Source organism: Eurytemora carolleeae, unplaced genomic scaffold, assembly GCF_000591075.1.
Source record: "Eurytemora carolleeae unplaced genomic scaffold, Eaff_2.0 scaffold2160, whole genome shotgun sequence".
Lineage (NCBI taxonomy): Eukaryota > Metazoa > Arthropoda > Copepoda > Calanoida > Temoridae > Eurytemora > Eurytemora carolleeae.
This window is the reverse complement of record NW_019398073.1, coordinates 8,835-24,455: the sequence shown is the minus strand read 5'-3', so window position 1 is coordinate 24,455 and position 15,621 is coordinate 8,835. Positions and strand designations below refer to the sequence as shown.

Sequence of the window (15,621 nt, the reverse complement as noted above, 5' to 3'; positions counted from 1 at the left end):
CCCCCCCCCCCATGGTGATTACAGTACAATAAGTATATTTAAGAATGTGATATCTGTTTTAATGTTTAGTTTTCATTGCACGTTGTTACTCACCTGTCCCTAAAGTGTTGAGGTAACTCTAGATAGCACGCTACTCAACACGTGCCTCCACGTTGCATGGCTTGCCTCGCAGATTTCTACGAAGTTGCCATCGTGTTAAAACACGTGCTTTTAAAATGGTATTTCGTGTATTCTTATAAAACACAACAAAAAAGCACGTGGTTTTACATGTGACCGCGGTGTTAAGGTGCAGTAAAACCCCGCAATTTAGTCAAAGTTCCGACAAAACGGAGGTTTTCGAGAATTAACCGGAAGAGTCCGTAAACAGTTAATTTTTAAAACGTTTGACAGAATAGCTGTTTTTGAAAAAAATAATGGTTAAAAATAAAAGCAAAACGGATGGTTTTTTTAAATGGCAACTTTTCAAGATATTAAATGTTGAAAATGTTTGTTTTACTTATATAAATAGAGTGTCGTCATGATAAGAACTTTCTATAGGTTTAATTGAAAAGTTGATATCCATACCATCTTTATAATAATCTTTAATTAACAAAAAAACTAAAAGAAACTAAAAAACATTAAAGTTTTCATATTTCCCATTTGATTGAAATGATTTAGGCTTCAAATTTTCACTCATTTTCGGTACTTATTTAGATCTACCTTGTACAGTTTACATTAGTTACACCTATTTTGAATAATATGTAATATATCCTTATTCGTTTTCGTTGTATCTCTTTAAACCCAGGAAAAACTATGAACGCATGAAAATTCAAGGTTAAGACATTTCAAAGACGACGTTTGAAGAACTTGTAAAATCGAGTACTTTTTTGCATTCACAAAATTAGTAAAAAATAAAATGTTTAGAAAAAAATTTTGTAGTTTGCCTCAACTATATAAACATGGATATCAACGATTTATCTATATTATCAGTTTAAAGCGAAAATATGAGAAATATATGTGAAGTAAAAATCAGAGAGAGATCGTACAACATAGTTTAATTTAATTTAATTTAATATAATTAACTAAATAAGAATGCGTCGAAAAATAATCGATGACTTTACTGGTTGTTATATCTGAATGATTTGTTTGAAATTAAAAATTGATTATTTTACGATGAGAGTCGTATAAATTGCAACTGAACATTTCAGTTGATCCGAAATTTTCCCGGAATTCCGGTCTACGCAACAAATTTCCGGATTATTACATTTCCATGAGGGGGGGGGGGTAAATAAACCCAAATAATCAATCCTTTAAACACATGCACATACTTTGGAAGCTTAAGAGGATATTGAATTTCGATATTTGGAAAACGACATTTATAAACATTAGAAACTATAATCAAAGACTTTGTTCACATTTAATAGAAATGGCTATATTATCTTAATTTTTAACCCTATTCCTGCTGGGGGGGGGGGGTCAATTTGGCCCCCATGTAGTTTTTTTACATAACTCAAAAAGTATTGGAGGCTGTTGAAATTTTATGACTTATCCTAAATACCCATAGTTCTCCCTTTAGGTCTAAAACTGGGCACACTGCCTGACTGACTCCTTTTTCCTGTAACAAACTAAATCATTGTTTTGACCCACTTTCAGTTGCCAGATTTTGATAATTTTTAGTTTTTTGGAAAGCCATATGACATCAGAAAACGGATTGCTCAAGTTTTGCTCAGAAATGTTCGCAAACTTTTTTGTATACAACCTGTCAAAAGAAATGTCCACATTTTTAGGTTTTCTTATTTACACATCAGGTTATCTAAGATTTTGCAATTTTTTTTTTTGCAAATTTGAAATGGCATGGTCACGGGCTTTTTAAAAATGTATACTTTATATTTTTTGGCCATTTTTTTGCGGATTCTAAAAGTCGAGCATTAGAGCTTTCTAATAATGTATCATTTGTCATATTTTGACATCAAACATGGAAATTAGAATTAGAATTGATCATCCAAAATTGAATTATCCTCATTTCACAAAAGTTGTAGATGTGTTTTACATATAATTTTTACTTGATAATTCTATTTATATTTACATTCAATAATTTAATAAATAAAAGTTACAATAACTTAATATTATATTTAATCCTATATTACTGGGTCAACTTCTTGCACTCCTGGTAGTATCTTGTTGATCTTTTAGATAATCTAAAAAATAAGTAATTTTGTAATATTTGTAATATTAATGTAACATTTGTAATAATTTTGTAAAAAACCTCTTCGCAAAAATTTCTCGAAAAAAATCAAACCTTAAATATCAAAGTTTAAAATGTATAAGCAAAGGATGAAGTTGAAAAAAATGAATTTGTTTTTGTTTTTTTGCCAGAACTTCTGGCCTAGCTAAATGCAATTTTGTTTTAGACTTTTCTCTGTTGGACTGGTTGTGCATATTCAGGATTTCATGGTTTTTGTCAAATAATTTCTTTATTAGATAAAAATTTCAAAATTATTATAATTCACAAGATCATGCAAAAACTTATAAAAAAGTGTCACAAAGCAACCCTAGATTTTCGGTAGAAAACAGTCGCGTAAAACTAGAACGAAGTTCAAACTGCCTATAATGAATATTTTCATCTCTTATTTAAAATCTGCCAAAAATTGCGTAGAAGACTCTATATCTGTACTTTTATACCAAAAAGTAAAAAATACCAAATAATAAAATCTACATTTCATGGGAAAAAATGGGTTCTTCAATTAAAATTAGATCGAATTATAACCACAAGACTTCTTGTTTACTATGCAGCAATTATTTGAAACTTAAACCTGTATGAGTGTTGACCAAAGGCTTGATTACTGATTCCAATAAAACCTTTGGGACATTGGCAAATATACTGATTACAGCCGTTCCCATCCGTTACCTGAAAACAATCAATCAATCAATCAATCGTTTATGTAAAAATAAATAAGTTAGCATCATATCAGTTGATAACATTAATACTGATTGCAGCCATTACTATACGTTACCTGAAAAATAATCAAATAATCAATAAATCAATTGTTAAAGTAAAAATAAATCGATTTGTACATAGTATAATATATGAGTAAATTGTAAGAAGCTTTGCTATTTGTTTTTAAAACATGCTAAACCCAGAAAAAAAATCTAGTAAACTTTTTGCTTTTAATAAAATTTAAAATGATATTTTCCACTCAAAGTTGGAAAAGAAAAAAGTCTGGAAAATGCCATACTCTTAAAACTGCTATCAGAATCATATCAGCCCAGGTACAACTCGTAAAACTATCAATGGGAATCAAGGGCACAATCTCATAGGCTTTCAATGTCATTAGGGACACAAGCTCTAAAATTATCAATGCCAAACCAATGGGCACCATCTCATAAGCTCCAATGTCAACACGGACATAAGCACGTAACTACCAATGCCAAACCAATGGGCACAATCTCATAGGCCCCGGTGTCAGCACTGTAACTATCAATGCCAAATCAATGGGGACGATCTTATCAGCTTGTATGTTTCAACAAGGAACAAATTACTTTTCTCACCATAATCAAATTGAATATATTCCCACTAATTTGTATTTATGTATATATATGTTACAATGTTAAGTTTAATGTACGTATTTACAAGATTATCGCGGACATATATAAGCGTAGTTAAGCTAATCACAATACAGGTTTTGCCGTATTTACAGACATAGCTAGGCTAGTTTAATCACATTACAAGTTTTGCATTGTTAATGACAATGTACAACGTAATATATCTAAGAACTGATTTGATTATCAAGTTAAGTTAATCTTAAAAGATGCAATTGATATATGAGTGTTTATAACGTTGGGTATTTTTTTAATTCATAATGCTAGTTTTGGAGACTGCACACGTAATTTTCAGTGACTGTATATTGATAGAGTGACATGTCCGATTCACAACAAATACGTCTGATCAAGTATACATAAATCAGATAGCCAATTTTTTGTTTATGGGAATTGTTTATTTTCTCTGCAAAAGAGACGTTATCTTCCACATTATAGATTTATGTTTAAAGGGACCGATGTGAATCGGTCATGCCCCTTTTTTTAAGAGGGTCGCATAAAAAATTAACGACAGTTTGTTCAAAGTGAGCAAAAGATCACTAGATTCTTACCTTACAAAAACTGTTGAATCCACAGACTGAGTTTAGTGCTAGACCACAGTCATAATCTCTTCTGCATCCAGTCCCAAGCACCTGGACAGGACAACACAGGCTTTAAAGGGACTGTTCACTTATTTCGAAATAAACATAATACCCCAAATTTTGGAAATAACAACTTTCAGCTGCCGGGATCAAGCTTTTTAGGAAAAATTAGAATCAAAGGTCAAAATTCAGGCAAAATCTTGAAGATATGTTAGGACTAAATTTTCTTAAATTACTTTGTCATCAACTCAGGGTTAACTTCGAACGTTAGAGCTCAGACTCAGTTGGTATTCGTTTATGAAAACATCCAAAAACACTCTCGTTTAAGGATCATTTTTCTGCATATATCTTCTGTCAGCAACAAAAGTTTACAAAGTGTAAAACAAAAAAACATTTTAAATATTTGCTTTACTTGCATATTATGCCAAATAAATCAACTGAAAATACTGGTAATTGGACCCGAGACTAAGCTTACAAAATTGTGTCCTCTTGAATGGATTATAAAAGGTCAAGCCTCAGAAAATTTAGCAAAAAAGCAACCTTTAGCGAAGGATGAGGTTGAATAGGATAGGATTGAGGAGAAGGTTGTCGATGAGGACGAGAAGGGTTAGTTAAGTAGAAGAAGGATGCAGTTGAGGAAGAGAAGATTGCTGATGAGGATGAGGAGGTTGCTGATGAGGATGAGAAGAGGATGAGAGTAGGGCGGATTGATAAGGAGGGCGGAAAGGTTTAGTTTGAGGAAGAGAAATAAATTCGTATTCACTGTTTGGATCTTTGATCTGGACTGGGGTTCCAGCTAAAAAAAGGCATTATCAAGACCTTTTTTAATTGTTACATTGTATTTCTTCCCTAAGAATCCCTAAATATTTTTCACAAGTGGGAAATATAAAATAAAGAGACAGAGAAATTCTGTTAAAATAAATTTACAATATTTTGTATCTATCTTTTATTGAAAAATTTAAAGATAAATTGTTAATACAAGGAGAAAAAATTACTCTAATCAAATGTTTCAATTTTTTATTACCGTGCAACGAAGTAAGTGATGACAGGGTTAAGGTTCCCGGCCCTGAAAAATTTTACATTTAGTAATTTTTAAAATCTGATTCCTTAAAAACAAACCTTGTTAAAGGGACTGTAAGTATAATTTCAAGTTACTCTCCGTGCAAAGATGGCATTGTCCGATTTACAGCGGTACCCTTAAAAACTAAATCTGATCGAAAATGTGGAAGATACCGTCGTTTTTCTAATTTGTAAAATGCTTTTTTTGTGAGTTTCTTCATTGCTTTGTTTATTTAAAAAATACACAAATAACTTTCGCAGAGAATTAACATATGAAAATTAACAATCAAAAGAAACATAAACATTGATATCAAATTTTACTTGATCAGACAAAGCTTGAAAGGGTACATCGGGCATTGCCATCTTTATATGGAGAGTCACTATTATTACTAAATACTAATAATTATACTGTTTAAAAACCTTATTACTATATGATTTGATAATATTATAATGAAATTGATTTTACAAGGATTAATTTGCAATCAACAAATAAATATTTGTTTTTAAATTCTCTACTGCACGTGTAGAAAGTATATTTACTGATCTAAAATTTACAATTTTTGGTCCAAGGATTTATATAGATTTTGATCCTAGATACAGAGCGTCCCATATTATATCAGATTATCTCTTCCAAGGTTATAATGTAGGGAAAGTTATTGCAGAGGTATGCGCAATTTTTGTACTCCAGTGTACTGTCTCAAGGTGGTAATGTAAACACAAGACGGAGGTCGAAGCTTGACATGGGATCCATCTTTTACATAGAAAATCAATGAAATATTCTGGTCATAGGGAACGTTATCTGAATTATCAAAATTATCAAAATTTGATGCTTTTATACTCCTCAGATATAAACGAACACTATTCTTGTTTACAAATTCCGCCCAGAGAGAACTGGTTTTAATATGTACGCAGAGTATACGAAACTGCAATTGACTTTCCTTACATTATAACCTTGATCTCTTCAAGCTTTAGCTCCAAAATAAACACATAATACTCGATAAACCTAGATTATTTCGCAAGAAAATTTTTGTATTAGCCTTAGTCAATTTTTCAAAATTATTCATTGTTCTTAAATTTTCTGATTAGTCTCGAAAAACGTAATTCAGACCCATTGACGATCTCATATGATGTGGGACACCAGCTGTACATTAGAATAGATTGTTTATGCAGACCAGAGATAAGAGAGTTACAGAGATCGATTATCAGCTAAAATATGCGATATTTTTCACAGCATGTTCTATTGTGTACTTTACACGACCAATCAGCAAACATCTGTATTCAGGGATATTTAAGGATACTTTGGATTCGAAACACAAAATCTTCAAAAAAAGACTGAATTCATAAATGTTATGTTTCATGTTTAAAATTGGAGTATTTTTTTTATGAAATATTATTTTTTTAAGTTTCTTCATATTCTCCATTTTTTAAAAACTCTTAAATCAAAATCTACACAAATGTTAAGACCCCATAAATGAAACTCGGGAGTTTCGTTCAACAATACTCTTTTAAATTTCGGGCCTGGTCCTCTATACTAAACAAACACCCCAAAGCATTTGTATTATCAATACTTGCCGCAACTCATCTATATATAAATTTGGCTTGTCTGTCTGTCTGTCTGTTTGTATCCAATAAACGTCAAAACGGCTGAACCGATCGGGCCCAAATTTTTTGTGGGACCTCTCGGGGCCCCAGGGAAGGTTTATGAATGATCAAAATTTCAAATATTTGTCTCCATCAAAATTCGATCTTCATTAAATTTTTAAAAATTTTGAAAATCCACGAATTTTTTTGTGAAAATCCGTAAATATTTGTCTCCATCAAAATTCGATCTTCATTAAATTTTTGAAAATTTTGAAAATCCACGAAATTTTTTGTGAAAATCCACGAATTATTTTTGTTTTGTTTTATGATGTACACAAAGAGAACATGTTTCACAATTAATATAGAAGATGGGCGCGAAGCGCCCTCTAAGGCTAGTTTTATACATTATAGCTAGTACAGAGCTAAATTCAAATTTTCAATTTCAGCTGAGATCAACCCTCCGGTATGGTGAAGACGACATGAGCTATCTAGTCTATTTTATCTAGGATTTTGATCTAAAATATTTCCACATATCCTATTAATCAAATAGCTCCCAAGTCATCATTCAAAGAAACTGATCACTTGCCACAAACTTTATTTTTTTTTTATTTTTTGAAGAAAATAATAATTTTTATTGCTGAACTGAAAGTTTAAGAATATTTGCCCAATTAAATATGATCTTGAATAGGGGGCAGGGGGAAGGAGGGGCCGAGGTGCTGAACTGAAAGTTTAAGAATATTTGCCCAATTAAATATGTAGGAGTAGGAGCAGGGGGGGGGGGGGTGCTGAACTGAAAGAAAGATCAAAATTAAAGCAGAATAACTCAAAATTGAGCCTCCACATAAAAAATGAAATCTGCACTCTACTTTACCCACCTCACCAACTAGATTGCTCTACATGTACTCCTGTATTGTACTGTACTGTATTGTACTGAACCAACCTAACCAAATAGTTTGTCCTACATGTACTCCTGTACTGTACTGTACCCACCTGACCAACTAGTTTGTCCTACATGTACTCCTGTTGCTAGGTCCTGGGTTATTATCTCCACCACCCCTTCATCATTCTAAATTTACATATTACAAAAGGCCTATATATATATAAACCGGGGGGCTACCCCCACAAAGGATGAGACTTCAGAGACGACTGTTCGGGATTTATACTGTCTGTTTCTTTATATTCATGATTCCCTTGCAACTTCTTTTTTTCTTTTCCAAATCATTTAGAAATCCATAACAAGACCGTACTGAAGGCAGAAAACTTAATAATTCAACCTTTGAATCAAACATTTTGAAGGTTTCAGGTCTTCCTTACAGTCTCATTTTGTTTGGGTAACCCTGTATTTAATCTTACAGACTTGGGAAACCAATTGAATATTTAGATTTTCAGGATTTTACTTTCATTTTGTACTTTTTATTAAAATTTACTTTTCAATTACTCATATTTTATTTGGTTTTTAAGAATATTTTGCTTTTTAGGATTAAAAAACTTTTTAAAAAACGTTTTTTCAATGTATACAAAAAATTATGAATAATAAATTTTACAATAGACTGTTAACCTGCCGGAATTGGTTAAAATAAACAATATGATATAAACAGATACTGCTTTGTAACAGGAGATTAAGAATTCAAGAATGTTTGTGCAAAATGCATGCAACATATGGTTTAAAGTGGCAACTGTATGCTTAAATGATCCGTAAAATTTGACATCTATCAAGTATTATTAAATATTTTTACAAGATATTAATATACAACATGTTTCAATGACAGAACCCCTTTTCATTAGTTGTCAACTCATTCTTCTGCAAATACGTTTCTAAATCTAACATTTGGCTAGAAAATGTAAAGGGACTGTAGGCGAAAAATGAAAGGGTGTATAGGCTAAAACCTAAGAACTTTAGAAGTTGATCGAGACCTATAAGAGTTCTATCTGATGTTCCTTTCTCGAGACATTGATATAAAACTGTGTCAAAATTATACTAAAACTTATATATATAAGATTTGGTATAAGAATCTAAGTTTTAAACAGATCATATTCTGAAAACGACGATATCCCAGAGGAGCCTGAACAACTTATAAAATTATAATTTTTAATTTTTAATGAAAATAAATGATAATTTAATTGATAGCGTTCGTATCACGTGACCAGAACTCTCACCAATCAAGTTCTTAGGTTTTTTGAAATAGATAGTAATTCACGGTGATTTAGATATATCCTGGTGTTTCCCCCCTTGAAACTCATTCTACTATGTAAATAAAAAAAATATTAATATTCGAAATTAACCTTTCTGTAATGGTTTATGAATAACGTGGACAAAAGCATGACAAGGTCAATAACAACCGGGCATTTTTAGTTTAATCTAGTTTCGAGGTCCAAAATAAAAAGTTACCTTAGCGTATGGATCTATGATGATGTTGGTTTGATATCCAGGATGTTTTGAAGGATTGTGAACAGGATGGTTTAACGGATCGGTCTGGTATTTGGGGGGAAAACTAGAATTAAAGGGAGTGACCGGCTAGACATGGTAGTTGAGCTGATCGAGAGTGCAGTATTGTAGAGACATTTTTCGGTATTCATTTGTTTTTAAAAACGACGAAGAAAAATGAAACACAACTTCAACAGTAAAATAATATGGCCTGTCTAAAGGAACAGGTTGAGAACAAATGTACTCTTATTAAAAAAAAAGTCTCATAGGTCTCAAATAAATCCTGAAGATATTATTTTCAATATCGCATTCTCAACTCAACTATCATGTCTATCCTGTGACTCTGTTTTAGATAGATTAATTAGTTGAACGGATTGAAGACTAAGTGCCTTTTCAACTAAAATTTCTTAGAAGTATTAATTAAAAGTTTTTAACTTTAAAATTACTTAATATTTTTTACAAAATTGCTCATTAATAAATTTTTCCGTCTTTTGCTTTTTATTTTCTTCATTTTCATTTTTTTTTTAATGTTTTAACAAAATGTCCTTGAACCCATGCTAAAAACATACTAATAAAATGCTAAAACAAGAACATTTTCAGTCTTAAAAAAAATCCAAATGATTTACAAACTAAGCTGTTTTTGTTGTGAATTTCACCTCCAAGGTTTAAATGGTCCAACATCTATAGCAGTAAACACTGGTTTCCCATGATGGGCCTGAGTATGTCCCTGATGATCCTGAGTATGCCCTTGATGGGTCTCTAAATGGGTGTGAAGCTGTGAAGGGTAGGCTACAAGATCAAGATCAGAGGGTCTTCCTGTGCTGTACGGTGGATAGTACTGGCAGTACACTAAACAAATATAAATAGTACAGCGGAACGTACTTTACTGCCTGGTGGACGCACTGGCAGTACACTAAACAAATAGTACTAGTACAGAAGACCGTACTGTACTGTACGGTGGATAGTACTGGCAGTACACTAAACAAATATATATAGTACAGAGGAATGTACTGTACTTCACGGTGGATAGTACTGGCAGTACACTAAATAAATAGTACTAGTACAGAAGACCGTACTGTACTTTACGGTGGATAGTGCGGCCAGTACACTAAACAAATATAGCTGAAGTACAGAGGAGCGTACTGTGCTGTACGGTGGATAGTACAATGCAGTAGACCAGGATCGTACTGTACAATTGAATAAAATTTCGACCTTAAGATATTGGAAATACAAAGTTTCTGGACTTCTCAAGATTTCACAAAATGTTAAAACTTTTACAAATTTAAAAACTAGAAATGTTTAAAATAAACAGTTTATTGTACAGCTCTGCAGTACAGCTATACCAATTGGAAGCCAACTATTAAGAACGTACGTGCAAACTTTTAAGTATGACAGGCCTTAGTCTTACCTTGTCAAACCATTTATTTCAAAATATGGATTTCTTCATTCATAATTATTTGTTGGTGCTAAATTAAACCAAGAACTAACCTAGAGAAACCTGAAACGACAGTAGGAAAATTCTAAACTCCAACATCTTTATTTCTCACAAAACAAGGAACAGTTTCAGCGTATTCTCACATGTAATATTTGCGTATCATTGCTGTAAGTCAACTGACGCATCTTACATGTTAACCATGCGTAGTTACGCGGATTTACAGGAAACGGAATCAATAAAAGCCGGGTTCATTTCACCGTAACTTCTACATATTCTATTTAAGCATTCATCTTTAAATTCATTCTGAATTAAATCCTTTTTTCGTTACAATGAGCTTTATTACTGCATAGCATTCCCTCTTATCTGCATTACAAAAAATAAACATTTGATTATCATTGACTATGTGTTTTTGTTTTTTGCATGAAACTAAATAAAATTGTTTTCTTTATTTAATTTAGTTTTAGATTCTTGGAGATCAGATGTAATTGTCACATTTATTTAATGTACAAAATAAAACGACTGTCTTGGAAATAAAATTGAAACCCAGAGAAAAAATAAAGGTTTTTATTTTATCACTGAATTTAGAATTTTTTGGGGTAAACAACATTTTTGATATAATTATAACAATTTTTCATCTTTTCAAATCGTTTTGACGCTTCCAACGCGGGGGGGGGGCTCAGTGCATCATATCCCCCCCACCCCATGTATACGCCTTTGCTAAAGAACCATAATCTTTTTGATATGCAAAAACCACTTTTAGCTATAAAACGTGATTGAAATGGCAAATAGTTTGTCAAGTCATTTTTTTAAATGTAAAAATTATACAATTTGTCCCACTTTCTCAGTAAAAATATGAAATTGTAACAAAAACATTTATAATAAGAAAAAAACCTGAAAACTGAATGCATTATTATTAAAACTATAAATAATGTTGAAAAATCGAATAAAAATCGAAAAAAAAATCTATATTTTCCAATAAACAATTCTCTAAAAAAAAGAAATGTATAACCCCCTACAAAAGAACTTAATGAATGAATTACTATTTAATGCTTAAATGGAGTGAAAAACGTAATTTCTTAATTGTGACCCATAATGTAAAGAGTACTGATTTATTAAGAAACGGTACTGTTCATACCTCTATCTGAGTAAAAATGTGGAAGATATTATCGTTTTCCAATCTGGAAAAGTAATTACTTTTAGGGGTTCATGTAATAAATATCGGGTCACATGATATTCTGTAAACTTGTAGTACATTGTAAAATATTAATTATCTATGTTTGTAAACTTATACATAAAAAAATCATTATTCATTTGAACTGCGTTTCAAATGAATACGTAGCATGGTTAGCTTAAACCCTTTTAATACGTACATTCAACATATAAACATGTATGGAGATAGCTTTACTATGCTATATTTATCCTTACAAATCCTATAAATATGCATATCTAAATGCGCCTATTTCAACTGTGCTGTAATATGCAACATGATTGTCTTAATCATGTGATATAAATAACAACGTTGGATTGTAAATACTTGTAATTTGTAACATATAAACCTCAAACGCAGTTAGTTAGAATCAGAACTCGGTTTCGATTAAAGTGTAGAGTAATTGGACCCAGAATAAAGTATTCGGGTTGAGATCCTACTCAGTATAAGTAGAGATCCATTAAAGGATTGCATCCTTGTGTGGCATTTAGAGCCATGGTAATAGCTTGTTTAATAGCTACGCTTGTGTCCCTGTTTGGCATTTAGAACCTGAGTAATAGCTTGTTTGATAGCTACGCTTGTGTCCCTGTTTGACATTTAGAACCTGAGTAATAGCTTGTTTGATAGCTACACTTGTGCCCCTGTTTGGCATTTAGAGCACTGACTTGATAGCTTGTCGGATATTTACCCTTGTGTCCTATGTGGCATTTAGAGCCAGGTGGGTTGTATCCTGGTTGATAATAGCTTGTTGGATAGCTACACTTCTGTCCCTGTGTGGCGTTTAGAGCCAGGTGGGTTGTGTCCTAGTTGAGTTTGATAGCGGAAAAGTGGTACCTGGGACGAACTTTTAAGAATACGGCATTTACTACATTCATTCTAACTTACCTTTCTTCGTTGTTTCTGCACAACAAATCTAACTGCGAGTCAATTTCACAGAGAAGTCTCAATTTAGTAAGATCAATTACCAGCTAGGTTAATAAGGATATCTATTCATTCTTGATTAAAAGTATCCCATTATGAATTAGACATGCCACTCTATATAAATGGATTGTTGAATTTAATTAGATACAAAATTAATTTTTATCCAGAATTGCGTTGTATAACTAGAAGGAAAACTTAAAAGAGAGAATTTCAGATATGAAGATAGAGATTTCTAAACTTTAGATTCATCTACATTTTGATTGATATATTTACCCTATTATATGATTACTAGACTTTTGGGCGCTACGGTCCCATCTATACTATTTTGATTTTTAACTGCATGGCTCTATCTGATATAGCATCTTCTCTTTGTATGTATAAAACAAATACGAAAAACGTTCGCGGATTTGATAATATGTTTTCGCGAATTGCGATGTATGAATTTGCCAAACTTTTACTTTTCAATAGTAGGTCCGCTTTTGCAACAGATATTTATTTTTCCAGTGTAGGGTGTAACTAAGAATGCATACAAACCCTTTAAACTTATTTTAGAAAGAATAACGGGAAATGAGTTTTATCTCGCATCAGTGGTACTCTTTAACCTGTTTTTAAATTTGTTAATAAATCTTTTAAGTAAACAAGTTGAAAATGAAGATAAAAACTTTTAACCAGAAGTAATTTTAAATTATTTTAAAATCTGAACCTAGATTAATTATTTAGGAATCTGAATTAGATCATTTTATAAGATAATATTATTCTGGGAAGGGGGGGGGTGATCCCCCCCATCCCCTACCGGAAGTATAAAATAAAACCACATTAAAGACACAATGGATTAATTACCGGGCTAAGTTATAATATTTTAACATTGAACTGACCAGGGGGAAGAGACATTAATTAAACATCGATTATTAACGATTTCAAGTAATGGCAAGATAGGAAATACAGATCTATATATTATGTATCAATACGTATAAAGTAGCAATCTTTGTTTGTTCGTTTTTATGTCCGACCATAACTCATAAACCCCTTGACCAATTTGTCTCAAATTTTGATTGGGGAACTTGGTAGAACCACGGGCCAGTGTCCTTATCTTGGTCTTAATGCACTTTTATAAATAAACCTTAGTTTCCATGCAAACGCTAGGTTCCTATATTTATAAAGTTATCTCTTTTTGCTTGCTCAATCATAACTAATTTATCTATTGACCGATTTGCCTCGAATTTTGACTGGGGAACTCAGTAATGGTCTTTGCTTGGTTTAACAAATCTAGAAATTGAGTAACAGTTTCTGTTTGCTTTTATGTCCGATCATAACTCATTTTATAGGAACCCTTTTGACCAATTTGTATTCTCATGGTACACCGTACATGTATTCTCATGGTACACCGTACATGTATTCTCATGGTACACCGTACATGTATTCTCATGGTACACCGTACATGTATTTTCATGGTACACTGCACATGTATTCTCATGGTACACCGTACATGTATTTTCATGGTACACGTACACGTATTCTCATGGTACACCGTACATGTATTCTCATGGTACACCGTACATGTATTTTCATGGTACACTGCACATGTATTCTCATGGTACACCGTACATGTATTCTCATGGTACACGTACACGTATTCTCATGGTACACCGTACATGAGTTCTCATGATACACCGTACATGTATTCTCATGGTACACCGTACATGTATTTTTATGGTACACCGTGCATGTATTCTCATGGTACACCGTACATGTATTTTCATGGTACACCGTACATGTATTCTCATGGTACACCGTACATGTATAAAATGTAAGACAAATATTACTTCTAGAAAGATTAACGGTATAAAAGTTTTGAATATTAAATTAATAAACGATGTTCAATAAAATAGCCAGGTTTAAAATCTATCAATGGAACGAGTACTCTATGGGAGGCATGGAACCCTTTATTTTATCGCAGTTATTTTCCCTTATGGAAATATGAATAAATTATCAGTTTTAATGTCTTTCTTTCAATATTGAAAAGATACAGTTATGCTTGATATGAATCAGTAATAAATAGCATTCACAGGATCAATGCATCTTTATGCTTGGATAGGTACATTTAGTTTCCCCTTTAAAGAATAGAATAAAAGGAAATAAAGGGAGGGATATCGGGGAAGGAGTGCAGGGGTGGGGGTGCGCAGGCAATAGGTATTGATTATACAAACTACGGTAAAATCTTTAACATACAACAATAGCATATCGCCAGTTTACCACTGAACAAGGAAACTCAGATTAAATCCAACATTTCTAATTTTAAATGTGTAGATATATATATAGACATCTTCAAGCTAAGATTGAAATTTAAAGATAAATAGCAAAATTTCAAATTGTAGTTAAAAATTCAAAAGCAATTAGGCGTTGTAAACAGAAATAGTTAGTTTAATCCAAAATTTTGGAATCGATAACCAGAAAATAATGGAATAGGAAGACCACCTTATGACAATAATTAAGTGTATACACAACAAATAGTTTTATATTTGACAATAACATTAAATCAAATATTTAGCGAAATAAGTCTGTTTACACTGCTCAATTGTTAAGTTATTTATGCTCAATAATTGGATCCTATTTAAAGTTATAACTTGAGTCGTCATTTTGTTCTGGTTTGTTCACTTTACTAAATTCATAGAATTTAATTTCAAAATTATGAGGAGTAAATTCAATATATGAAGGGGGGTTCTGTTTGAACTAATTAGCAAACTAAACAATTTAGTAATTTCATAAATTAACAAATTAAAAGTTTTACAAAAAAAATTTATGTAAATCAATAATTTAAGAATTAAAATTTAAAAAA

At 31.8% G+C, this 15,621-nt stretch overlaps 1 protein-coding gene across 2 annotated transcripts; it reads right to left on the bottom strand.

Annotated features, from left to right (window-relative positions):
- Positions 1 to 2,094: 2,094 nt before the first annotated feature.
- Positions 2,095 to 11,493, bottom strand: LOC111716745 (uncharacterized). 2 transcript variants are annotated; one of them, XM_023492220.1, is made up of 9 exons: positions 10,711 to 11,493; positions 9,879 to 10,071; positions 9,187 to 9,289; positions 7,788 to 7,863; positions 5,182 to 5,223; positions 4,698 to 4,953; positions 4,128 to 4,208; positions 2,793 to 2,887; positions 2,095 to 2,177 (listed from the first exon to the last, which is right to left on the bottom strand). In XM_023492220.1, exons 1-6 carry the CDS (start codon positions 10,754 to 10,756, stop codon positions 4,769 to 4,771), a joined length of 645 nt encoding a protein of 214 aa, XP_023347988.1. In that variant the 5' UTR covers positions 10,757 to 11,493; the 3' UTR covers positions 2,095 to 2,177; positions 2,793 to 2,887; positions 4,128 to 4,208; positions 4,698 to 4,768. The 2 variants fall into 2 exon arrangements, with proteins under 2 accessions (XP_023347988.1, XP_023347989.1); XM_023492221.1 differs by lacking the exon at positions 4,698 to 4,953.
- Between the last annotated feature and the right edge of the window lie 4,128 nt (positions 11,494 to 15,621).